The following is a 26,500-nucleotide window of genomic DNA, read 5'->3' on the forward strand; positions in this document are numbered from 1 at the left end:
TCAAAGTGAGACCAAATATGGACATTTGAAAATAGGTTGTCCAAAAACTGCCTAAATTACTTTTTTTTAATGTTTTATCTCTACACCCACACCCAATGTGGGGCTTGAACTCATAACCCCAAGAACAAGAGTCTCATGCTCTATTGACTGAGCCAGCCAGGTGTCCCAGCCTAGATCACTTTTGACCGCTACGTCTAGACTGAGGGCATAATAGCTCCAAATGAGAGATAAAGGGAGACTGCACATGTGGGAAATTTTTTGTGTGGCAGTGGGGCCTGGATTCCTCCCTAATTCAAGTCAGGAGAGCTTGTCTTCAGCGGCCACCAACAGAAGCTCTGTGTCCTCGGGGGTTTGGTGGAGACATTATTACTGGCTTTGATTCCTGACTAGAAGAAGTAAGGGGCAAGAGACAGGCTGGCTCTCTCCTTTCATGGGCAGTGAAGGGGAGGCACAGATACACTGGCATCGCTCATGAGTTCACAGGGGCAAAGACAAACACCGGGAGGATTTTCTGGGGACAAGCCATTTTCATTTTCAGTTCTGTTTCAGGGGGATGCCTGAGGAGGAAGCACGGTTCAGCAGAGACAGGCTGCGGTTCCCCTGGTTCCCCAGAGCAGAGGCAGGTGTAAAGGACCCTCTGGAGATTCCCAGTGATGGGGGGTAAGGAGGTGGTATCTGAAGAACCCCCACATCCTCACAAGGGAAGTGGTCAGCTTCTTGCCCAGAGAGCAGAACATCCTCTCAAGGAAAGTCAAGTCAAAGCCTTCCAGGTCCCATTGTGTCTCCTCCTGCCCATCTGTCTCCTCCCATCCTCTCTCTCCACTTCAGTGACACGGAAGAAGAGGCAGTGGAAGGAGGGGAAACTAGACGAGCACAGCCACCCTCCCTCCCATGGACTCCCTAGTCTGATGCAACACTATGCAAGCAGCAGGTTCAAGATTTCACTGAGATCAGGGTCCTCAACACCTGAGCCCACCAGCCCCTGCAGGATCTAGGGAGAGATTCAGGGGATTTGCAAACTTGGAAATGGGAGAACGGTTAGTTTTATTTTTTTTTCTAACCCAAAATGAAATTTAGAAAATTCTTCAATGGTGAACCTAGGCCACACACCTACAATGCTATCATCGAAAGAAATATGTTCCTATCACATTGTGGTCATAACAGATATCTCCAAATATCCCCCATATTCAACTCTACTCTAACATCATGGTAATGATTACATCCGTTACTCAGTGCCTTCATAAAGAAGCACATGCATTACAAATCACAAATTTAATTTTAATATTAGGATTATGATGTTTCCATATAACTGGGTTTCTTCGTAATTCTAGGCACCATTTTTATGACATTAAAAACACAATTCTGACAAGGAATCCACAGCTACACCCAAGATTTAGAGGGTAATATGGCATAAAAAAGATCAGTGCACCCTGACTTCATGCAAGCTGAGGCTTTTCATGGTTATATAGGACCAGACATTCTAATCTCTAAACTGAGACTATGCGTTGTGATATAAAGTAACCATAAAAGCTCTATTCCCTAAAAATGGCCAGAAAGCTGATGACATTGGCTAAGTCTTCATTCAGAAGTAAGGGATGAACCAGACGTACCGAAATAACAAAGGGAGACGAAAATAAAATTGCTTGATGTTTGCATCTCGTGAATAATTCTTTTCCAACAAACCAAGTAAATGAGTCCCAAGGCCAGATGTTATATATCAAATTCTGTGACAAAAGAGTAAAGAGCCAGCGTCTTCATAATGGATCTGAAAGTCATTAGAGTCATATTTTCATAGAGCATCTATGAGCTCGAACTCAGGAACGCATTTCCATATGCTCTGTAACAGCTTTTTTTTTTTTTTTGGAATTGTATCCTTTTTTGAGGCTTTGTTTTCTTCTAAGAAGAATATCTGTGTAAACCAAGAGGTCTTTTTCAAAGAGCTACATTATGTTTAGTTATTTTATTGCATATTCTAACAGAGGAGAAAAAGGCAACATACTAGAAGTGTAGCGGCACTGAGCCTTTTGTTGACAGCTTTATCTTTTTTGCACCATTTAACAGCGTGGGAAATGATGCTTAATTTTAAACCCACAACTGGCATCCCAACTCAGGATACAGAAATCTGTGGAAGAGTGTCTTCCACTATCCCCACCTACAATAGACCAGAATGCGCACAATTTGGAGGCCAGCTCAGGGTGGTGGCAGTCATTAACATGATAGGCTAACCAATTCAGATGTAAGAATCCACCGAAACTGCCACTTGCTAAATGCTGAGAGCCATCTTCGAGGAACAACTTCCTGGCCTCCCAATCACTGTTACTTCCCTCATAAAAAGCTCAGAGATGATCATTTAGTTATTACACAATTATTTGCAACGTTTATGCTCAATGCTCAATAGAAACAAGTCACAAAGAATGTCAAACACTGAAGATGGTTGAACATGATAGCAATTTATGGCTCTGTATTGATTCTTTCCACAGCTTCGCTAATGAAGTAGGTGGGTCCTTCTGTTCAGCGGTATTTGAAACACTCATCCTATTTTTTTATTTAGTGGGCATCTTTTTTAAAAGAAATATAAAGCTCTAATGTCTTCTGCCAAACAGAGAAGCAAAGGTCTATTGGGTTTCTAGGCCGGACATTGGTGCATTCCATGTGTTCAAAGAACCGTTACCCACTCCAGTCCGGATTTCGAGCCTCCCACTCCACTGAAACTGTCCTCGCTGAGAAGACCAACGACGTCCATGTTACTAAGTCCAACAGCCAACTCACAATCTCCAGGCACTTGATCTCCCAGTGGTATCTGATAGTCCTCTGTTTCCTACCCCGACTCCTCCTCCTCATCATGCTTTTTTTCCTCGGCTCCTGCGACATCTCATTCTTTTGATTTTCCTCCTACCTTGGGAGTTCCTCCCCCCAGTCTCATTTCTGGATCTTTCTCTTCTTCCTAAGTTCCATGGCTGGGTCCCAAATTCTCTTCCCTTCTGTATCAAATCTGTGATTTCATCCAAGGTCAAGGCTTTCAATGTCAGGTACATGTTAGTGTTCCCAAAAGTGAGTCTGCAGCCCAGAGAGCTCCTGACTTCCAGACTCCAGTATCCAACCACAAAGTCAACATCTCCATGAAGATGGCTCAGAGGCAGGTGTAGCTCTATGTTTCCCACACTGTCCCTGCTCTAAGCTCGTTTTGTCCTCTGCCTTCTCTGTCCCATTTGATGTCAACTCCATCACTCCAGTTGTTCAAGCTACAAGTCCTTGGAGTCATTCTGCAGTCATCCTTTCTCTCCCATCACTTGGCCATCAGGAAGTTCCAGTGGATCTTCTTTCCATGCAGACGGAAGTTAGCCACTTCCTACCCCCTCAGCTTCCTGCGGCTTTGTCTGAGCCACACCACCAACCTCTGGGTTACCGGAAAAGCCTCTTACCTAAACTCTCAGCATCAGCCCTGCCCTTTGACAGTCCATCCTTAACACAGCAGTCAGAGCGAGTGATGCTTTTAGAACTGAAGTAGGACCACGTCTCACTCTCTTTAGAGCCCTCCAACATGTTCCTGTCACACTCTGAGTAACTACATCCTCACACGGGTACACAGACCCTGTAGGATCTGGGCCAGCTACCTCCCTCCTTTCCTTTACTCTGCTTAGACTCACAGGCCCCTGTGCTGTTTCTAAATCACCAACACACCCACCCCTGCCACAGGGCCTTTGCACCCACCACTGTTCAGCCTGAAATGCTCCTATGCACACCTGTGGTGTGTGCAGACCTCTCTCAGATTACTCAAAATTCCTTGTCAGTGAGACCTGACCTGTGTGCCTCCAAAATGTCAACAACACGCTCAGCACCTCCCTGTCTCGTTTTATTATTTTCTCCTTTGCATTTATCATTATTAATATGCTATATATTTAGCTCATTTATATTGTATATTATGTACCTTCCCCAATGAAATGTGAGCCCACAAAAAAAAGGATTTTTGTGGTTTTGTTCATTATTATTTTGTTCACAGGAGGTGGTTAATTAATAGTTCCTCGATAGAGTAATTAGAATATTTTTCCATTTGAAGGTGTGATTTTTCAGTAAATTCTAAACATACTTTGTTTTCTTTGCTTATAACTTGGCATTATGTTTTTTTGAAAGTCTTTTGAAATTTATATTCCAAAGTCCAAAATCAGTATCTAGGAAGACTATTCTATCTAGAGGTCTCAAAGTGCTTGATTTGCATTTAATAAATCTAAAATTGAATCAGGTCTCACACCACTTTTATCCATTTAAACAAGTCACTTCTCTCATCACTGTATTCAACCTCACACCTTATTTTTTCCATGGTAGAAATTGACACTTCTTATGCACCCCATGCTTCAAGCATCATAGTCCCGTCTGCTAGTTTAATTTCTCTCAATTTTCGTCCCTGAGCTTCAATACATTTAGTTCCACTGCAATTAACTTTAACACCAGCATGCCCAGTTCAAGTACATTTTATGGGTCAATAGTCCAAATGTTTCTTATTTTCATGATTAGACATTACGCTTATATTAGAATTAATCCAATTTAATTATACTGTTTTTACATCACTGCAACTGTGCCTGATAGCTATAAAAAAAGTAATGACATGATTTTGCTCGGATTTAGAAATTCATTCACCAGAGTAACCCATAATTTGTTTCTCTTAAAATTAAAATGAAAACATTATCCTATAAGTTCCAGTTCAGATACCACACTGACAAAGTAATGCATAAAAATTATTCCCAATTTTTAAACATACATGGAAGGAAGTCCTGAAGAAAATATATCATCCCCTAACTCCTGGTTTTCTCTGAGCGGTGACATATGTGATTTCTATTTTCCTTTTGCATACTTAGGTGTTTTCAAGATTTTTACAAAAAATAGGTAGTACTTCTACGATCAGAAAAAAAAAGACATTTTTATAAGTTAATTGTACCCAATTCTATGCATAGAAATCAACTGAAATTCTCTATTTAAGCTATCTTTTGGAGTCAGTTACATAAACTTACCAGAGTTACCCCTTCATCATTTTTCTCATCGACATTTCCACCACCTGATAAGAAGTGTTTGACATCCGTTAGCATGCTCAATGGTCTCTGAAGCTTCATCTGGCGCAGCGAGGTCAGATCCACTCCTAGGAGGAAAACAGCCTTTCAATCAGAAGGCAGAGATGCTTCTCAGCCACTTGGGAGTCAACCCTTAGCTTTATCTTACTGTTCTTTCAACAGGTTCCTCTTTGAAGCCCCTCTTCCACTTTGAATTCTCACTCAAAGTCTGTATAATTGTTTTTCTCGGCATGCATTCTATTTTCAGCTAGAATACAGTCTTGAATAATTTTCCTCTTATTACATCCCAAAGATGTGATATGATGCCTTATCCATGACAGGCTCTCATTGCATCTCTGGTTTAGTATATAAATCATCAAGGGACACTGCCCAAAGTATTTTAAACGGTTTGAATTGAACTGAAGTGAGTTAGAAAATATAGTTTTTGTTCTCTATCATTTCCTGGCCAAAAGAGTTGCTTCCAAAAGCAATGTGGTATCCTGGAACAGAAAACTGCCTATGGTGGGAAAACTGGAAAAATCTGAATAAATCTATAGTTTGGTGAATAGTATTGTACCCACGCTAACTCCGTAGTTTGGATCAACACAGTGAGGCCGTGTAGATTGGTGATGTGGGGAAACTGGGTGAAGGGTGTACGGAATCTCCTGGTGATATTTTCACAACGTTCCCATCTATCTCAAGAGCTTTCAAAACACATTTAAAGAGATTCTCCAATCAAGCATTTCATGACTGTTTGTGTTAATAAAGAGGAATCAACTAAAGCGGAGTGAAGAACTGGCTGTCCAACTTGACTGAGGGGGGTGGATGTGGCCACGGAGAAGTCAGGTCTGCTCACTGCCCGTCCATACATCAGCACAGCCTTCATTTTAACCTGAGCTTTCACGATCGTGAATCTCCACGGTAGCTCGTACCTTCACATTTATGCATTCTGTTCCCAGCATGGGTTCCCGGACAGAACAGGTGTTTACTAAGGGGAAATAATCCACCTTATTGTCAGGGAAAGTAATCATGATGACGATGATGATGATGATGATGATGACCATTAACATCTGCCTCTCAGCCAGTGGCTGCTATGAACCAGCACTCTCTCCCTCTCCCATCTGACTGAGTCCTTGCGGCAAATGTGGAGGTGGGCGGGATGCAGGGGACCAGAGCACCAAGGCCACCGGGAGCAGTCCCCCTGGTCATGCCAGTCTGTGGTTGACCTCCCCTGGGGCAACTCGGAAAGAAACTTAACCTGTCGGATCTTCCACATCTGCACTCACTCCGACAATAATACACATCCCAAAGGAGTAAAGAAGCGACAGACACTATTTATAGGATCTGTCCATGGGGCAGAGAGCATCCAGCCTGTTGCTCACCTGCCATCATTTTCCCCTCAGAGCCCAGCACCTCCGCCTCGTGGCACAACTCTCTCCCGGAGCCAGGCTGAACAGCAGAGCATGGCCTCAGGGGTCAGGCTGCCTGGGTTTTAGTGCTGGGTCTTGTACCTACTTCTAGTGCCAATGGGAGAAGGTAACTTATCCTCGGCCTCACTTTCTCCAGCGCAAAATGGGGCTGATAATTTTTGTTTCACTAGTTGTTATGAGGATGAGTTACAAACAACACAGAAAGCACCCCGCCCTGTGTTTGGCTTGTGGCCAGCACTCAATAGACGGGAGCTCTCATCCGTACTCAGCTTCCCCACTGCAGGGCTTACGTGCCATTCATTATGCCTCTTGTCATAAAGAGGCAGGCAAGAAGCAAACAAAATAAAGCCGAATGCACTATCTGAATAACGTGGGCTGTTTCAAAATACTCTGTCCAAAGTAAACCCATCTTAGTAGAGACATGAAGGGGCACCAATGACCAGCTTTGGAATCTCCACACGCCATGTTGGAAGAACGAACAGATTTCCCCTAGGAGCTGCTTTGAGGTTTGTTAAGAACCAACTAAAACTATCACTCTCTTCTTATTTTTAGGATGATGGAATTGAACATGTGAGTTAATTTTGGAAAATATTATTTCTCAAATGTCAGTGTTCAATTTTGCACAGTTGGAAGCAGCAGAAGAATCTGATGGTTACATTATTCTAACTTTTATAATGCGGCAGTGTTTATGGGAGTGGTGTGTATCTTTTAGAGAATTACTTAAGCACATGGTTAAAACTGAATAATAGAAGAACAGGGCTCAAAGATAAAAGACAAATTAAAAACATATTAGAGATCACTCATTTCAGCTCACTTACGATGTGTCATGAGAAAGCAATCTATTTTAGCCATTGTTGTGAAGGAATCAGAGGGGAATATTATGACCTTGTATCTTACTATTTTAAAACTTAATTTTGAACCAAATATGATACCAAGTAAAATGTGATTTCAGATTTTCATTATATGTTCAGGAAAAAAGCATAAGTCTATTTTCAGCAAGACAACAGAACAGAAATCCCTTCTTTTCTTGGTCAAGCAAACTTCTTAAGCTGCTCCAGGAGAAAAAGAGCCAAGACTTATTATGGGCATAATAAGTCTATTTTGTAATGGGCAATTGGCCAAGCCTGTCTTTTTTTTTTTTTTCCAAAGAAATTAAGTTTTATTTTCATCTTGTTTTCTGAAAACCATTAATAGAAGTCCTGATTAGATTTATCATTTTGACAGGAATTTGGTAATTTTTTTTCTTTTAGGAAATAAGAAAAACATCATTTTCCTGAAATTCACAAGTGATTCCACGTGCTGCTAATATTATTGCCTGATTACATCTGAACCATCAGGAGGTGCATGTGCAGAACTGAAATCGCAGTAACACCTCAAGTCAGTCCAAACCCTGTGGTAACTCATCTCCCTAACTGTCCCTCTCACGATAACATTGTTTTTGTAACAATTCCATGTTTCCTCTTCTCCATTACCCCTTCTTCCCTGGGGGGACTCGGGGGGGGCTCGGTGGGGGGCACTCGGGGAGGGGACTCGGCGCTGCTAGCTCAGATAATACTGTACCACTGTGCCCACACGACCAGCCCCTTGATGGAGGCACGGCACTCTCTCAGCTCCTAGAAGTCCCAACTCCACGTTTTGTCTCCATCGGAAGCTTCCTAAGCTTGCTAAATCCAACAAGGCTGCTCTGGGCAGGCAACAAAAGGAAGCTGGTTCTAGCAAAGAAAAATAAACACGTTCAAGCCAAAAGGGTGTTTGAGCCCTGCCCCCAATCCCTTCCCCTCGATCCTGACCAGAGGCATCATGTGGGACTGTCCCAGGCACCCTGGGACACACCACCACCCTAACAGTGGGTGATTCCCAAGACGGTGGTGCGGGGACAGCATTCTGAATGAACTTTATTAGGCAGACGAAATACACGAGGGCACTGTGCACTGATGAATCTGGGAGTCTTGTGAAGATTCGGGGGGGTTAAGCCAGTTTCCGAGGCTGTTCCAAAAATAGACAACCCAGGGTTTTAACTAAGGCAGCAACCGCACAATCAGTGAGGGATGGGGATGTAGCAGAGGGAGGTCAGGGAAGCAGAATCTATGAAATTTGGTGACAATTCAATGTGAGAGACTTAGAAAAAAGAAGTGACATTCAGATGGTCGGATTCCTGGCTAAAGGGTACAACAGACTATGGATAGGGTACACAAGGAGAACGGTAATTTCCATACTGGACATGTTATTTCAAATTGTCTGATACTTTAACTTTATTAAAAATTGCACACTGCAGAGCAGAAGGTCTTCAGAGATAGCTAAGCTGCAGGAGTATTCCTGGGGGCAGGCAGATGGTCACCACACAAGGAATGGGGTGAAATAAGCCCAAAATAGCACGCGGCAGGCTGGAAGAAGATATGCAAAGACAAAAGCTCTGGCAATCATCCATATTTTGGCGTCTGCACGTGCAAGTCTCCAAAGGAGACTAAGTGAAAGCTCAAGGAGAATGCAGAAGAGTACAAACAATCATTGCAGGTGAACGAGGGTGCACAGAACAGTGGGATGGGGGTCACAGGGAGACGAGTGAGCACAGAAGGGTGATCCGCCCACAGAGAGCCAAGGAGGAAATGGCCATCCCTGCAGGGACATTTCCAGCAGCAGAAGAAGCTGAACTTCAGTGGGCTTGGTAGAGGAGACCAGGAGCTCAGAAGAACAAATGGGATCGACTTCTTCTAAAAGGATGGATGTCCATGGAAGGAAGAGAGGGAGCTGGGTGATGAAACACAGGGAGCAGAGTGGAAAGCAGATGTTCTTCCCCGAGCCGTGCATCCGTCCCAGACCACCCTGTGCTCCCCCTGCGGCGCTTTCTTCCCTTGCGGGATCATTTTATAACCCATTGCCTTCTGCGAAAGCCAGTGGGTTCGCCTCGCGCAGCAGAGCCAAGATGCATCACGCGCTCAATCGGCGCTCCGGGTTGTCTCATTTTCCAGCCCGGGGAGCTCAGGCGGTGAGCCGAGGTTAACTGCTGTGCCCGGATGGACAGTGTGTGTCGGCGGCAACAGTACAATTAGGACCGTGACCAGTGATTTTCCATGTAATCAGCTTGCTCACGACCTCGCCTGCCTCCTGCCACATGCATCCTGATGGGACGGTGTGATAAGTACTCGGTGCGGAAACTGTAGGAGGCGCACGGAAAGTTCAAGGACTTGCAACCACCCAGCTATTAAGAATGCAGTGCGGAAACACCAAGAGCCAAATAGTAATGACGATCTTGTCGTGGGATATTAGAAATTTCTGAGGCTATCAGCCCACGCTGTCACAGCGGATAACTCTAAAAGCACACCGACGAGGGGGCAGAGAATAAATCGAATGAGACAGTATTCCCGGCAAGCGTGGCAGCTCATACAGACACGGAGGAGGGACCCTGGCAGGAACGGGGAGCAGACTGAATGACCCGAGGGGGGGCAGAGGGGTGGGAGGCAGGGACAAATGGAAAACAGCATTAAAAACTGAGGAGATACTAAATTGAGTTTGTTCCAGCAAACATGCATGTTACAAACTGATTGTGACAGCCAGCGTCGTGACAGATTTTCTCCTAACCATTCAGAGTCAATGCCTCCCCCCCTCTTTCTTCTCCCTTAACCACGTTTAAAATCAACCTCATGGGGCGCCCGGGTGACTCAGCTGGTTGGCATCTGGCTCTTGGTTTCAGCTGGGGTCGTGGTTTTGGGGCTGTGGGATCAAGCCCTGTGTCAGGCTCCGTGCCCAGAGGGGAGTCTGCTTGAGGATTCTCTCTCTCTCTCTCTCTCTCTCTCTCTCTCTCTCTCTCTCTCTCTCCTCTCCCCGTCTCCCCTTGATTCCCCCACCCCTGCTCTCTCTCTCTCTACCCAAAAATGAAAAATAAAAAATTAAATCAATCCCCCAAAGGAATACACTTATTTTTCTTTATAGAGGGTAGATAATACTGCTTTTGCAAATACTAAAATTTCTTATCAAACAAAATCCTTGGATGAATTGGAAAGGCTTATCAGTCAGGTGAGTTCTTTTGCAAATAAAGATACTTGATTTTAATTTTCAAAGAGAAATATTTACCACGGTGGCTACAAGAAACTCAGAAGAATTAGAGCAGAAAGGTGTTAAATAGAGCTGACTCAGCTAATACTACACAACTGAGTTCTGCGTGCAAACTCAGAAGTGGGCACCGCCAGTCCAATTTTGCAAAGGTCCAAACAATGAACTTTGCAGCCGCGGGATGTGCATGACATCAGGCTTCCCTCCCCTTAGAAGTGATGAAATCTGTCCCCAAGGAGTCACTGCTGACAAGCGGATAAAAGATCTGAATGTGACCCTCACGTAAGGAGCAGGTACAAGGAGTGAGGAGAAGAGCCGGGAGCCACACCCCTTCCCCCACGCTGCCTCTGTCACCCCAGCCGGAGACTCTGTGACCTTCGGTAGGACAGCCCGGCTCACACTGTCCCTAATGAAGATACTGGTACTCACCCCGCTTTCAGAATTAATGAGATAATTTTTTTTAAGAACTCGGTGGCTGCTAAGTACTAATTATTATTATTCTAAGCCATCCTCAGAATAAACCTTTTGATACAAGGGATCTGGAGGAGGCAAAGAGCGCAGGGAACAAAGAGGCAGATGTGAGGGCTTTTCTTAGAAGCAAGAAGGACAGAGTCAGAAGCACTGTGTGGCTCTTAAAATTTTTTAAACTTTTTCTCTGACAAAAGATCATACTTGAAGGGACTGGAGTTTCTTTGTTGTTATTTATACCTAAACAGAAAGGAAAAAAAAGTGGCAGACTTCTTCAGCTTAATACCATATTGGGCTCAGGATTGCAGATACCCCCCACTTTGCCAGTGCTGAACTTACTCGTGAAATTATACGTTTAGTCTGTGCAATTAAACACTCTTTGTCAGGAGATATAGCTGGGAGCTGGGGCTCATCTCTTCAGGCTAGCACCGTGACCCAGGTGCCTGCTTCCAACACTGGTGTTTCCACGTGTCACCAACAGTGGGTGCTGGGATGCTCTGCAGGCTGCCCTTGACTTAAGCCCTCACTCACGGGCATGTCCTTCTTGCAATGACCACCCGCTCCTAAGAGAATACACTTCAGATGACCTGGCTCTCGTTAACTCAAAATTCAGTTGTGCTGGTTTACTTCCTTTGCCCTCCCAGTGGAGAACAGATTATAATTACAAACCCAGTGCCACTAATTATAGACTTCAGATGCTTGTTAAAATGTTCCTTCATTTCTGGCCTCTGGATTTCTGCTGCCCTGCAAAATGGCATTGACTGAATCAACAATGCACCGCGGTGGGAACAATGAAATGTTATCGAGAAAGACAGACTTCACGTTATGCAATCTAGGGAAAGCACATCCATCTGCAATCATGTGAGCATGCCTAAAAAATAAGTATGCACTTGTAATTCTACCATGCTGTCTTTAAATCTTTGTACAGTTTCTCAAAGCATCCGCCTACCACTTTCATCCAGATAGGTCAACAGGATAGAACTGGATTCTGTCCCCTCTACGGCATAATCCAATGGGATATTTCCATTAACATCCTGGAGAAGGACGTTGGCTCCAGCCTGTAAATGAAAAAGAACAAACAGAAAATGATGTATATTGTTAGCAAAGAAAGCAGATCAAAACTTTTACTTCTATGTTAGTGGAGAAACAGGTCCAGAAAAGTCTGTATTAGATACAACCCTGGAGAACCCTGTAGGAAACTGTAATTACGTTGCAAGACAAATACAATTACTTTGTGAGAAACTCCAATAGGCTAAAAACGGACCTTTGCAAGACCTTAGCCCTGACTACTTCTCCCCACCCCTCTCGCTAAACCCCAAATATCCAGTCCATGACTGCTGAGCCAACCGCACCCCTGTGTCTTGTTTCTAACACAGCAGGAACTCCCAATGCCTTCGGAAAGTCTCCATGGAGAACTTTTCTGTGAACTTTGACCCATCTTCCCCAAACTATCCTAAAAGCTTCTCAAGCACCTCTTCCACAGGAAGTCATCTGAGAGCTAGTCTCACACTACTATGTTTTAATAAAGGCTTGGACTAATGGCTTCTGGCTGTTTGTCTTTTTTTTTCCTCTGTCCAGAAACTGTTTTCTGAAAAAAGCACAATCTGTAGATATCAATGGATGAAGAACATTAAATATGGCCATGACACCTTGTTTAGCTTCAAAGCACCCTTCATCAAGCAACTCTGAGGATGCATGCCCCACCTCGCCGCCCATTCCAGCTTAAATACAATGACAGATGTACTTTCCCTTTGAAAAAAATTTGCTCACATAAATCTTTAATGAGCTCCATAATATTTATCAGGCATGGCTTGCATCTCTTCTCCAAGGGCATGGCGTGATCACGTACCCATTGACCAAGACTCCCCGTTCACCTCCCAATCACGAGTCACTGAACTCAGGTCAAGGCAAGGAAAGTCTTCCCCTATTCTCTTTACTGAATACAATTCTGTGCTGCAATGTTACTAAAGTTCATATACTCTCTGAATTCCTAAGGTTTCATGAAAAGATGTGTGACATTCATAATCTCATACACTAAAACGGGGGATTTTGCCTTCTGTTATTCTATACCTGTATTAAACAAACAGCTTTCCTATAGCTTACCGACTCCACACAGCGTTTCCACAGGACTGATCTAAATATCCTGTGAAGACACAACTAAAAGTAGATCCAAGTGGCAAAATCTTCTATATCTTGCTATCTGCCCTGCAGAGAACTATGCCGCTCCCCTCACCACCCAGAGTGCAGCACATTCGATTTTCTATAATCATATAAAGATACTGCTGTATTTGAACAAATCAAGTTCTATAATGCAGATTTTCACTTAGCTAAGGAAACATGTAAGTTTAAGGTCCTTAAGACTTCAAAGGATCTTCTTTGTGCATTTAATTTTTTTAGGCATTCAGAGTTTGGAAGGAAATCACTTGAGGCAGTACTGTTCAGCAGACTTTGCTAATGAGTCCTCTCCTTTAGCGTCCAACCAGGAGAGTAAGATTTTGCAAACCTACTCAAGTATCAATTGTTAAAGAGAGAACTGCAGGCTGTCATTGTCCATTTCAATACTCATGAGCGGAAGTCAAGCAAGTCATTCTCTTTTTCCCCCAATGCATAAACATCCAGGCTAGAATCTTATCTCTGCCAAACATCTGGATACAAGGCAACAGTGAATATAACTAAGAGTCACATATTATCAATAACAACAAAAAGAAATAGGAGGACAACTCGGTGCTGAGGGGTATGGTGCACCTGGAGTGAATTTCTACTCTGTAAGAAGTAATGAGGCTCTTTTTTTTTTTTTTAAAGATTTTATTTATTTATTTGAGAGAGAGAGAGAGAATGAGAGAGAGAACATGAGAGGGGGGAGGGTCAGACTCCCCGCCGAGCAGGGAGCCCGATGCGGGACTCGATCCCGGGACTCCAGGATCATGACCTGAGCCGAAGGCAGTCGCTTAACCAACTGAGCCACCCAGGCGCCCCAGAAGTAATGAGGCTCTTACAAAGCAAGTCTGAAGCTGACACCTACAGCTCAGTATTTTAGCTGGGCTCATTCACTGCAATTCCAACCCATTCATCACTCACCAGTCTGCGCTGCTCAATTCCCAGGTGTTCTCCCCTGTACAGAAGTTAGTCTTCCCTGGGGGTGAGAAACTTCCCTCATCAAAGATCACAACTTATCCTCCCTTAGAGTAGCCCCCCCCCCTCCGCCCCCGCTATGGTGCCTGGCCCACGTTAGGAACCAAAAAAGGTTTACTGGAAAAAAAAAAAAAAACCCAAAAAAGGCAAAAACTGAACTTACACTAATTATTAAAAATTAAAGCAGAGAACTATAATTTTCATAATTTTTAACTAAATTCCCTTTTATTTTTAAGGGTGCACAAAGAAAATAACAAAATCACTGTATGCATACTTACATTTCCTGACTTTGCTCTTTCACATGTATATTTGTGAATATTCCTTTCCTTTCCTTCCTTCCTTCCTTCCTTCCTTCCTTCCTTCCTTCCTTCCTCCCTCCCTCCTTCCTTCCCTCCCTCCTTTCCTACTTCCCTCTCTCCATCTCCCTCTCCCCCTCCTTCTCCTTCTCCCTCTCTTCTTTCTTTCATCACTGGACAGGGTGAGAGCACCCCATCTGTGGGTGTCCTGGTGCTGGGCCGCCTCCACCCTGACCGTCTGGTCTTGGGAGAGGTCCCCAAACAAGCTGAACTGTATGCAGTAAGAACACTGGTCTTCAAGGATCCCCTGAGAAGCTCTACATCTGGAATTACACTTCTGAAATTGTACATCTATTAAGAAAACAAAAATGGAAAAAACCACCATTGATAAGATTCATGACTGGTTATCATTCTTAGCGTGGCTGGCTCAAGTGTTAGTGTGCAATTTTAGTTGTTCATGGATCCCACTGGAACTGAGGGGCTGAGGACTTGCAAAGTAAGACTTCTCCTCAAAATATCAGAGACCTGCCTTAAACCATCAGGATGGTCTAATTTCCAGCAGGCAGAAAGGAAACGGCCCACGGGGTTGGGAGTTAGTAACATTTATAACGTATTGTGCCAGTACTTATTTTTTTAAATACTTTGAGCCACTCAGTAACATAAAATGAATTTTCTCAAGTTTACAAAGTGAGAGCCAATAAAACATTCAATAAAAATATCCCCTTGACATTGTCCCTTTTTAATATGAAATTTGAAAACATATATGTATTCTAAAATATTTTTTCTCTTCCAGACATGATATTCTTAAATACGTCTTTTTAAAAATAAAATTCTTTTCACATTTCAAATTTATTCCACGGATGCTGAGTCCAAAATGGTTCTTCAGTGCTGAGTATCAAAGCCGGGGCAAAGTGCTCCTGAACTGACCACATATTAATCACAGTGTTTCCGTGGATACAGGGCTCCCCTATTTTCAGCACAGAATGTGGGCACCAAAAGCAAACATAAACTTTAATTTCCCCATGTGTCGGTGTGTGCATTTCACGGCGCACACCACTGTTTCATTCAAGGGCCTGAGAAGCAGGATGACGTGAGGGCCTTAGGCTAGATTTTCAAACACAGGACAAAGCGTGTCCAAGGTCGCACCTACCTTATTGTACAAGAACAACTGTCTAAGCCATCACAACATGTTTTCCAAAGCTTAAACAGTATTTTATAATAACTGAACGCTGTACTTTATAAAAACAGATGGCTTAGGAACTGGCTGTGTAAAAAGGATAGCGAGAGTGAGAATAGATGGTAGACACACATAGTTTCTCGTTTATATCCAGTGCCCGTGAGCACACTAAGCCCTGGGAGGTGTGTGTGTGCGCACACAGGTGTGTATGTGTGCAAAACATCTTCCTAGTTCTACGTTCTTACACCTGATCACCAGATGTCAAATTTCTTACACTGACAGTCGTCATTATTCTTTGTCTGACTCAAAGAAGAAGTTCCGCATTAAGAAAAACTTGCATTAGCGAGAAGAGCTCAACCAAAACGTTATCCTTGTACAATACAGACTGTGAGGCAAGTCCTTCTGTTTGGCCTCAAGACAATCAATCACATCGTGATTGGTTTTCATCAGGGAAATGAAAGTAATCAATGTTATCTACGCAAAATCCCACTCCTCAAATACTTCCTTCGGTTGAGGACTGGACAGTTTCTACGGGGAGCCCTGAGCACATTTTCTCTAAGGAAGGGCACCCAAACCCCAGCCTGTCCTAACGGATGTTCCTTGGTATTGGAAACAGAACTCAAATATATCACCCCCCCACCCGCCAGATAGGAAACTTACTTACTGCCTATCAGATGACATATGAACCCATAAGTGCACCTTTCCTGTAAATAAACCTTGTACTGGTTGCTTTATGTAACCACTTAATGTCAGTGAATATACCTGCCAAGACTTTCATTCAGTAATAATTCTCTAACACATTAATACTGGAATTTTAATGAGAGGCACCTGATGGCATCTTAATAAGCAAATGCCACTTTTTATAGGCTAACACTTTCTGGTAACTCTATTCTGATATAATTTCAAGTTTCATTAAAGTTGCAAGAGCAGTACAGAGAGCTCCTGAGTACCTGTTAGGGGTTGAATTGCATTCCCCCCCAACCCCCGCCCCCCCCAGCCAAAAAAAAGGAAACACTTAAGTCCTGATCCCTAGTAGCTGTGAATGTTTCCTTATTTGGAAACGGGACAGTGCAGACATAATTAGGAAAGTTAAGATGAGGAGCCCTGGGGATACACACGCGGCGGGAAGGTGGCCACGTGAAGACAGAGGTAGCCAGGCAGCCACCAACAGAGGAATACCAGGTGGCCCCAGGAACTGGATGAGATAAGGAAGGAGACTCTTCTAGAGGCTGCAGAGCCCTGTGGCCCTGCTGACACCTTGTTCAGACTCCTGGCCTCCAGAACTATGAGACAATAAATTTCTGTTGCTTTAAGCCCTTAGTTTGTGGTACTTTATTATAGCAACCCTAAGAAACTTAATACTCTGCCCTTTATCCAAATTTGCCAATTTATACTTTGCCCCTATTTTTTGCACTCTCTCTTTATTTTTCCTGAATCTCTTCTTTTTAAAGTTTGATTTTATTTGAGAGAGAGACAGGGAGGGAGGGAGCACAAGCGTGAGCAAGAGCAGGGGGAGGGGCAGAGGGAGAGGGAGAGAGAGAATCCCAAGTAGACTCTGAGCTGAGCGTGGAGCCTGACGAGGGGCTCGATTCCACGACCTTGAGATCATGACCTGAACCAAAACCTAGAGTCAGATGCTTAACTGACTGAGCCACCCAGGGGCCTCTTCTGAATCTCTTAAAAGTGAATCACAGGAATCATGTCCCTTTACCCCTAATACTTTAGTATGTATTTCATAAGAATAAGGGTAATTCTCATGCATAAAAGTTGTTGCATCAGAAAATTCAGCATTACTAAACACTATTATTGAAACCACCATGCATACCCAAATTTCATTAATTTTTCCAATTGTATTGGTGATAGCTATTTCCCCTGGCTCAGGAGGTAATCCATGATCCCCCCGTGCGTGTAGTTGTCCTTTCTTTTTAATTCCCTCCAATTTGGAACAGTCCTTCTGTCTTTTCAAGGCCTTCTCTCATATGTCCTTACAAGAAGGTTTTTGGCAGGCAAAGCACAGAGGGGATGGCACGTTCATCCCACTGTACCCTATCAGACACACACATGATGTCCCTTGGTCCCATCACGGATGACATTAACCTTGATCACTGGCAGAGGTGAGGTGTGGCCGGGTTTCTGCACAGCAGAACTACAGCTAGGAACCCATGAGTGCAGGCTGATATCAAGAAACACATGAATACCTGAAAAGAGGGGAGAAGAAAAGGCTCTTCCTTACAACAGAATACCAACCAATACATGCAGGAGGAATGACAAGGTTAGAATCTGGCATTCACTCTAGTTGTAATTGATTCAGATGAGAATCACCAAGGGATGCTAACACTATGTTCCTGGATGCTGGAAAGGCGGAAGTTTGAAGGAAACTTTGATGAGGAATAGAATATTTACACAGTCCTCAAATATCCTGCCACAAAATATCCCACTTAAATATAAAAATGTTGGCATCTAACATGATAGGAAAATAGAAAATTCTGGGAGCGGATGTTTTGTGCTTTTGAATTGCAGATGGTTTCTCTTCTTTCTGTAGAAAATTTTGCATTATGTGCTAGCAGGAAAAAAAAAATGAAGGTTGTCCCAAACGAATGTATAATGCACGAGCAATTATTTTAGGTCAGAACACATGCTAATAGCATTCTGCAAGCTTTTAGTTTAAGGATACTGGGAATTGTACTGTGGGATCAGACGGCTCACCTCAACTCTTTCTTAAGGCTTCCATGTCCCCCAGACCCCAACTGGTTAAAGATCGTCTCCAAATTTTTTGAATTCATTTGACCAAAAATACTGTGTTTGGGAAGCGTGACAAGATTCACTGCTGAACTATTCATAGAGTCTCGTATTAACTAAACAATAAAAGTTGCTATCCTACAAGAAATGCACATTCAAAAGAAAGAAACACATATTTAGATAAGAACAAGAAGTCTACATGGGGCTTCTGAAATAGAAGTCCATAAAAGTTTGTGTATTTCCAGTATCTTGCATTCACTGAGGGGGTAAATTTGGCGACACTGTTCAGAAATGGAAAGTGGGACATTAGAACTCAGGGAGCTGCAAAACACGGACACAACAGTCCATGACAGTTAGAGCTGACAGGAAGCAGGAAAGGGGGAGGGAAGTTCTCTTGGCACAACGAAATGAGGCCTGGCGCCAGAGAAGCCACGCCGAGTGCCAGGGTGCTGCTCGCCAGTTTTGTGACCAAGGGCCATATACCTAGTTCTGCCCCTCAGTTTGCAAAGTGGATGGAGACACCAGTTCGCCTCAGGGTAAGCCTATGCGGTGCCCAGCACAGTGCTGACATACAATGGGCACTCAATAAACTCTAGCTCCGGTAACAAAAGTAATCGGAAAGGAAAGAATATCTTACTAAATACGGTCTTTGTAAAGACGACCCTGAGCTAGACTCTATTAAACCACCCATCCTTCTCTGCACACAGCTGTTAGCTGGGTCCTGAATTCAAGTTCCAAAAGGCATGCGCAGAATGAACCAGCTGGAAAGAGAGAGAGGCAGGGACGTTCAGCCTAAGCTCCTTGAAGTGCTGAGGATGGTAGATTTGGTTTGATTGCTTCCCTTTTCCCCTAATTGTTACCGGATAATATATTTGACAAAACCAGCAATGAGGAAGCAAAATAATTTCAGTCAAAGGCAAGAAATACGTTTAAAATGTCATGCCCAGAATACGCAGGTCCAACAATGTTAAAAGTTTTTTAAGTGCAGCATCTAATGCAAACCAGAAAAAAAAAAAAAAATACCAGAATGCCCTCTATTATCACTGCTATTGACAAAAATGCAATGTGCTCTGAGATGTATAAGGGAACTTTTTGTAAATCTGTTCCTTAAAAAGAACCCACATGTAACAAAATGCTTTTATGGAAGATTAAGTAGAAACTTACAGGTACTTCTGAAAGAGATCTCCCAAAAATCTGTCCAATTCATTTATTTCCAAGTAATTTGCTACTTAGTTTTTTTGAAAGTCTGTCCTCCAGCCAGTGACTCAGGAAAACACTACACCCTTCACTACAGCTTACAACCAATTATTTGAGAATGAAAAGAAAACTTTATGACAATTCTGCCGTCTTCAAGGACAATCTCCAAAAGAACTGCTAAAGCTTCAAACAAATTAGAACAAAGACAGAAAACTGCTTTTATAAAAAGACAATCAAAACCGTAAGACTCCCCCAAAAAATGAAACCTAAAATCACTGAACAAAAAGAATAATAGGTACTGACCCAAAGGGCCACCAAATGCTATCAGGGAAGACAGAGGCTCATGTTCTTGGAACGACCTATTCTCTGTACCCTGCATCGTTTTACACTTGTTATTACTGTTGAATTAGGCAATCGGCAGAAATGCTATTTTTTTTAATAATTTTTTTTTTTTAAGATTTTATTTATTTATTCATGAGAGACAGAGAGAGAGAGAGAGGCAGAGGGAGAAGCAGGCTCCCAAGGAGCAGGGAGCCCGATGCGGGACTCGATCCCAGGACGCTGGGATCATGACCTGAGCCGAAGGCAGACGCTTAACCATCTGAGCCACCCAGGCGCCCCAGAAATGCTATTTTATAAGGTACATTCAGAAAGCAATCCCTCTCATTCTGAAATATTCATGCCACCAAAAGGAACAGGTGAAGAAACTGTTAAACCTCAAAAGCCCTTGGGGCACCTGAGTGGCTCAGTTGGTCAAGGTCATGATCCCAGCATCCTGCGGTTGAGCCCATGTCGGGCTCCCTGCTGGGCAGGGAGCCTGCTTCTTCCTCTCCCTCTGCCCCTCCCCCTGCTTGTGCATGCACACGTGCTCTCTCTCTCAAATAAAATCTTAAAAAACAAAACTAACAAACAAAAAAAACCCCTCAAAACCCCAAGACATTCAATCGCCACCTCTTTCCCCAAGGCTCAGCTGAGGCATCCCAGTTGAAAGCCCTGTAACAGTCAGGGAGAGAGGGTGTCAGGTAGGGTGTGCACCAGCAGAAACCTGTAACAGAGGGGCGCCTGGGTGGCTCAGTCGTTAAGTGCCTGCCTTCGGCTCAGGTCATGATTCCAGGGTCCTGGGATCGAGACCCGCATCGGGCTCCCTGCTCAGCAGGAAGCCTGCTTCTCCCTCTCCCACTCCCCCTGCTTGTGTTCCCTCTCTAGCTGTCTCTCTCTCTGTCGAATAAATAAATAAAATCTTAAAAAAAAAAAAAAAAGAAACCTGTAACAGAGTGAATTACCCCTGATGACCACCAGGGAATGGGGCTGAGAAGGAAGAACCCATCTTCCTGCCACAGGCCATCTCTCTTGTATTTGAGTCAGACCAACCAGAGAACTGCTGAGCTTCCACCTGCCCACAATCACGAAAACTTAAGGAACTGAGGCAGAAGATCCATTCATCTCTAGTCTGGAGCAGAGACTTTCCCATGGGTTTGCACTGTTGAAGCACAGAGGGAAAACTAAAAGCATGCAACTTTCCTCCTGCTTCTGCACTGTTAGCAGATAATGTAGGAGGCAATACCACTGGGGAATCCATTCATTCATTAAGAACTATGTATTAAGCCCCTTATTATAATTAAAATGTACTTTGAGATTTTAATGATTGTGAATTTTTATGGTAATAAAAATTTTAAAACCTGTATTACAACCATTTAAAATTTTATAACAGTTGAAATTATATTGGAGCACATTTTTACAGCTCCCTCTGTGAACATCCTGAGGTCAATACTTACTACTTCGGGAGCATGTACATACTTTTGTGTTGCACTGCTGCCATGCTAGGTAACAAACCACGTCCAGAAAACAAAATAGGTCAGAAAGAAAGGGAAATTGAAGAATTCCAAGCAAATGGGTGTGGCTAGCATTTACAGCCACACTAAAGAAGTCTGGACATGTTTCTACTTATGACAGAAGTTTGATGGGCACATAGCAGTGGGCGGACACGATGGTGCCCAGGGTTGTGGGACCACCAGCTCAATCCCCATCTTCCAGACTAAAGATGAAAAGTCAACGCATAGCGACATAAACATAGTTATTTAACATGAAATAGATACAAAAACCAGAGGAACCATCTAAAAGAATTCAAAGTGATTGTATCTGGGAAACAAAATGTGAAGGGAAGAGCTGAAGGGAAGGACATGGCTAATCTGACAAGTCTTCCAACAAGTCCCATAGAATTATCTGGTTTTCTGGCTTTCTAAATATCGGCTTGTATGACAGAGATACAAACCTAAAGGGAAAACGATGGCACACAAACAATTATTTATGTCATGAAACAGGTATTGCCAGGATTGTGAAATGATGTAACAACAGTGTCGTAAACATAGAGAAAGTAATGAAAATTTGTATAGAATGTCTAAAATAAGAGAATACTTAACTATAAGGACATTTGTATGATCCAACTGCATATCACTAAGCAATGTTGTAGAAGAAAACTGTAAGACCTGGAGATGGACAGAACGTGTATATAAAAAGATGGACGCATTATTAAAAGCCCCTACCAACAAAGCCAACCTTCCAAATTTAAAACAATGGCGGACACGTTTTGTGTTACATTGGTATGGCCACCTAGCATCCATCTTTGTTCCCTCTTTGAGACTGGAGGATGTTGTTTGGCACATGGAAACTCTTAACAGGTACATGGTCAAAGCCCTAAATGACACTCAAATTAGCACTTCTCTATTAAATATTAAAGGAATATAAATGCGTGAAGTGGTTCTACAAAATAAAAAGGCATTCGATGTCTTAACTGTTGCACAAGGTAGAACTTGCACTATCGTAAAACTAGAATGCTGTGTATATATTCCAGATTACCACCAAAATACTTCTGGGTTTCTAACTGACATGAATACTCAAATTGGCGCTTTAAAGGATCTCTCCTTCCTTTAGTGACTGCCTTAAACTCCTGGACTGGAGGAAAATTATCAACGGTCAACTGTCAAAGGTCTTTTATCCTGACTTCTCTTTCTCATTATAATATTAACCTTTTTTATTGTTATTTCCTGTGTCTCCTTGCCCAGTGCCACGGCCCGTCCCGGCCACAGCTTCCAGCTGACAGATGATCCTTTCTACTCTTGGAGGTTCATCGGTGTTGTCTGTGTTGGATTCAGCTGCCTCCCCCTTTTGTAGCCCCGCTATACTTTCCCCAACTAACCAATTTGACCCATAGGTAGGGACATCTCCACGGCCCTATCCAGCAGGAAGACGTTACAGGTGATGAGACCTCCACCTTCAACAACCTTAAAGATTTATGGGTCAAAGCTGTTCAGGGGGGAAATGATGAGGGAGCAGAAGGCAAGTTGAGGACAAAGTACAAGATGACACCCAGCAAATCATCCCCCCTCCCCTACTCTAGGGTTGGATATGTGTGACATTCCTCATGGAAGCTCCCAATTGTCTTAATGTTAACACCTTACTGAGTAAGGGACAGGCGGGGCTAGGTAGGGAGAGAGAGGTAGGGGGCCATTGGATCAGGCTCACAAAATTAAAAAATTCAGGAAATGAAGGGAAACCAGAGATAAGGGAACAAACCAGACCATCCTGTCCTAGGTGTCAGAGGTGGGGTCTTTTTATAACAGCTACTTGTGACCAAGAAAATTACCAGACCCTAAAAAGTAAGCCATTGAAGGTGTTATCACTAGTCCTTGCTGTATGGTGGTATCAATGGAGACGTTAAAAGGATTCAAGTTCCCCGTTTAGCTTTCGATAAAAGACCATCCCTAAAAGCCCTCAGTGGCAACACTGTCTGGACCCCTCTCAGTCCGGAGAGCTTTTTCTGTACCTTCACTTAATCAAACTATCGCTTTGATGAGGGAACAGAAGGCAAGCTGAGGACAAAGCAGAAGCTGACACCCCACAACCCCCTCCCCCGCCATGGGATCTCTGTGACCTTCCTCAGGCACTCCTGGCTGCCCTAAAGCTAAGGAGAGGAAAAACAAATAGTTAACTTGTAGAGATCACAATCCTGCAAGACAGGAGACTCCCTCATTTACAAATGTCTTAGCAATCTACAAGAACAAAGCATTTCTATCAATAACCTAGCTTCCAGAAGGAAATCTAGATACAGTTAAATGCCCTTATAACCTGCAGCCCATTGACAGATCCTTGAAGTGGGCAGAATGTAATGTTCCTCCAGGAAGCTCCCAACTATCTTCAGGTTAATGTCTTGCTAGAGGGAAAAGCAACCTTAACTTGACAATGGCAAGGCCTCTGGTATCCTGGGAGTCTTCTTTAACATATGAAAATCCTTTTGAAACCTCCCTTTTCCTTACCTCCGCCAACCCCATAGTATATAATCAGCCACCCTTCACTACCCGGGGGACAGCAGTTCTTTCTGCCCACAGGTCCTGTCCCAGGGCTTTTTTTTTAAGATTTTATTTATTTATTTGACAGAGAGAAACAGGGCTAGAGAGGGAACACAAGCAGGGGGAGCGGGAGAGGGAGAAGCAGGCTTCCCGCGGAGCAGGGAGCCCGATGGTGGGCTCGAACCCAGGACCCTACGATCATGACCTGAGCCGAAGGCAGATGCTTAACGACCGAGCCACCCAGGCGCCCCTAAAGGCAGAGGCTTAACTGACTGAGGCACCCAGGCGCCCTGTGGTTTAATAAAACCACCATTTTGCCCCCAAGACGTCTCAAGAATTCCTTCTTGGCCATCGGCTTCAAACCCTAACGTCTTTCCTACATCAGCTTTACTCACTCTCCTTTGTCCGCGAGATTCATTCTTCGACTCCGTGAGACAAGAACATCGCTCTCCGCATCATTTTGGTGCCAAAACCCGTGAACGCTATCACCAAAGGGTGAGTAAAAGCAGACACTTTTTCTTTTCCTTCCTGGGAGACGTCTCTCCCTTGGATGACCTCTTCTCATAAACAGCAAAACCGGGCACCTACTGGCCAGTTAAAAGCAAATAGCTCGGCCACAGGTCTTAAGTCTCAGGTGACAGGCTTCTAGAGAAAGGTGTGGTCAGTCCCCCTTCCTCAAAGGGAGGAAATGTTGGCCTAACCCTACCCAGTTCTCAAGCTCTCCTTTCTATTCTTTGGCTTTTCTTAAATGACTTTCTCCAGCATCATTATTAGAGGGAAAAACAACCTTAACTTGACAATGGCAAGGCCTCCATATCTCCTAGGTCCTCTTTAGCATAGGAAGGTTCTTTTGAAACCTCCCTTTTCCTTACCTCCCCCAACTCTCAAGTATATAATCAGCACCCCTCACGACCCTGGGGCAGCAGCTCTTTCTGCCCACACCTGTGCTTTAATAAAACCACCATTTTGCACCAAAAAACAAAAAAACAGGCTACCAATACATACACACAATATCAGATAAGTTCTGTATAAATTCTAACATGTGGGGAAGAGGAGAGACAGATTACAAAACACAGCAAAACATTCGGTAATTATCTCTATGTGATGGAATTATTAGTGCTTGTTAATTTTCTTCTTTACATTTATGGGTTTCTTTCTACTTTCTACAATAAATATGTGATATTTATATTGAGAAAAATATTTTTCAAAGTAAACAATGAACAAAACTATGAAAGGAGATGAAAACATATGACCATTCTCTTGGGTCCATGGCAGGTTTCCAATATACTAAAGTCAAAGGTGAGGAGTAAGACTTTAGACAAGTCGATGATTATCTGGTGAGCGAGCCTGAGTGATGTTTGAATCAATGAATGGCCACGATATAATTAAAGGTGAACCACCCAATTAAAAAATACAATTTCATAAGCAAGTATATTGAATTAAGTGTTTCCGAGAAAAAGCTAAGACAAGAAATCATGGGTTCCACGTTAGTAAAGAGCCCCCAATGGTTAGGGTAAATTGAACATAATTTCAAGGTATTGTGCAAGTCGCTTATATTACATGTCCTACTAAGCTGCTCACTTCCCTTCATATTATGGTTTTGTGTGAACCACACAATATTCATTCACTAAGACCTTGCGTGAAATGAGCCAATGTCTTCCTGCCTCATGTAATATTCTCCAATACCAGTCAGGATACTCTGCTTTTTCAGAAGGATATTTTGGGGGCGCCTGAGTGGCTCACTTGGTTAAGCGTCCGACTCTTGGTTTCGACTCAGGTCATAATCTTCTGGGTCCTGAGATCAGTGCCAGCTGAACTGGGCTCCGCGCTCAGCAGGGAGTCTGCTCCAAGATTCTTTCCTTCTGCCCCTCCCCCCCACTCTTGCGCATGCTCTGGCTCCCTCTCTAAAATTCATAAATAAATCTTTAGAAAAAAATCTTATTTTGTTAATCTGAACACTCCATACTTTGCTCTGAGAAAAATACAGCCTTTTCCAGGTCTGTTTACCAGCAAACTGTGAATATGGGCAGTTGATACTTTCTATCCCTAAATACCTTGCTCTAATGGTCTCCATGTGTGATTTATCTCTGGTAGCTTATGGTACCAGCTCCTCTCTTTTTTTTTTTTTTTCTTCTTTCTTTAGTCTATAGCATATTCTATTACAGTTTTAATTGTTCCACACTGCAATATCTATATACATAAGAAGGGGAAACCACGCAGAGTTTATATGTCCTTGCATTTGAGCAAGAGATGCAGTTCGCAACTTTCCTAGCGTTTGCTTTTCCATGTTTGAATGACTAGCTTCTCCAGTTAATTCCAGTTCTCATTCCACAAGGAAATGCTCCAGGCATATTTCCCCTGGACTTCACAACAGTACCCGCTTCCGGTTTGCCTTCCAAATCTGGCTTCTCTTTTCCAGTCTTCTCTGCAGATTCCGGTTTCTCTAACAGTCCTTTAATTGGTTTACTTCGGACCCTCTTTTAGATGTTCTTTCTTTTTTGGACTTCACATTTTGATGGGTTGATGTGATTTACTCCAGGGCTTCTGTTCCCATGTGTGTGCAGATAAGACATCCCCTCTCTCTCTCTCTCTCTCTCTCTCTCTCTCTCTCTCTCTCTCTCTC

General features: G+C 43.3%; 1 protein-coding gene across 1 annotated transcript in view; it reads right to left on the bottom strand.

The window, feature by feature from the left end:
* MYO16 (myosin XVI) overlaps positions 1–26,500 on the bottom strand; it is a 441,248-nt gene that overhangs the window by 349,600 nt on the left and 65,148 nt on the right. The window contains exons 4-5 of the mRNA XM_044913335.1: positions 11,940–12,048; positions 5,007–5,131 (exon numbers count right to left, since the gene is read on the bottom strand). Coding sequence (XP_044769270.1) covers positions 5,007–5,131; positions 11,940–12,048 — 234 coding nt within the window. The remainder of the gene's footprint in view (positions 1–5,006; positions 5,132–11,939; positions 12,049–26,500) is intronic.

This window comes from Neomonachus schauinslandi, chromosome 3 (assembly GCF_002201575.2).
Source record: "Neomonachus schauinslandi chromosome 3, ASM220157v2, whole genome shotgun sequence".
NCBI lineage: Eukaryota > Metazoa > Chordata > Mammalia > Carnivora > Phocidae > Neomonachus > Neomonachus schauinslandi.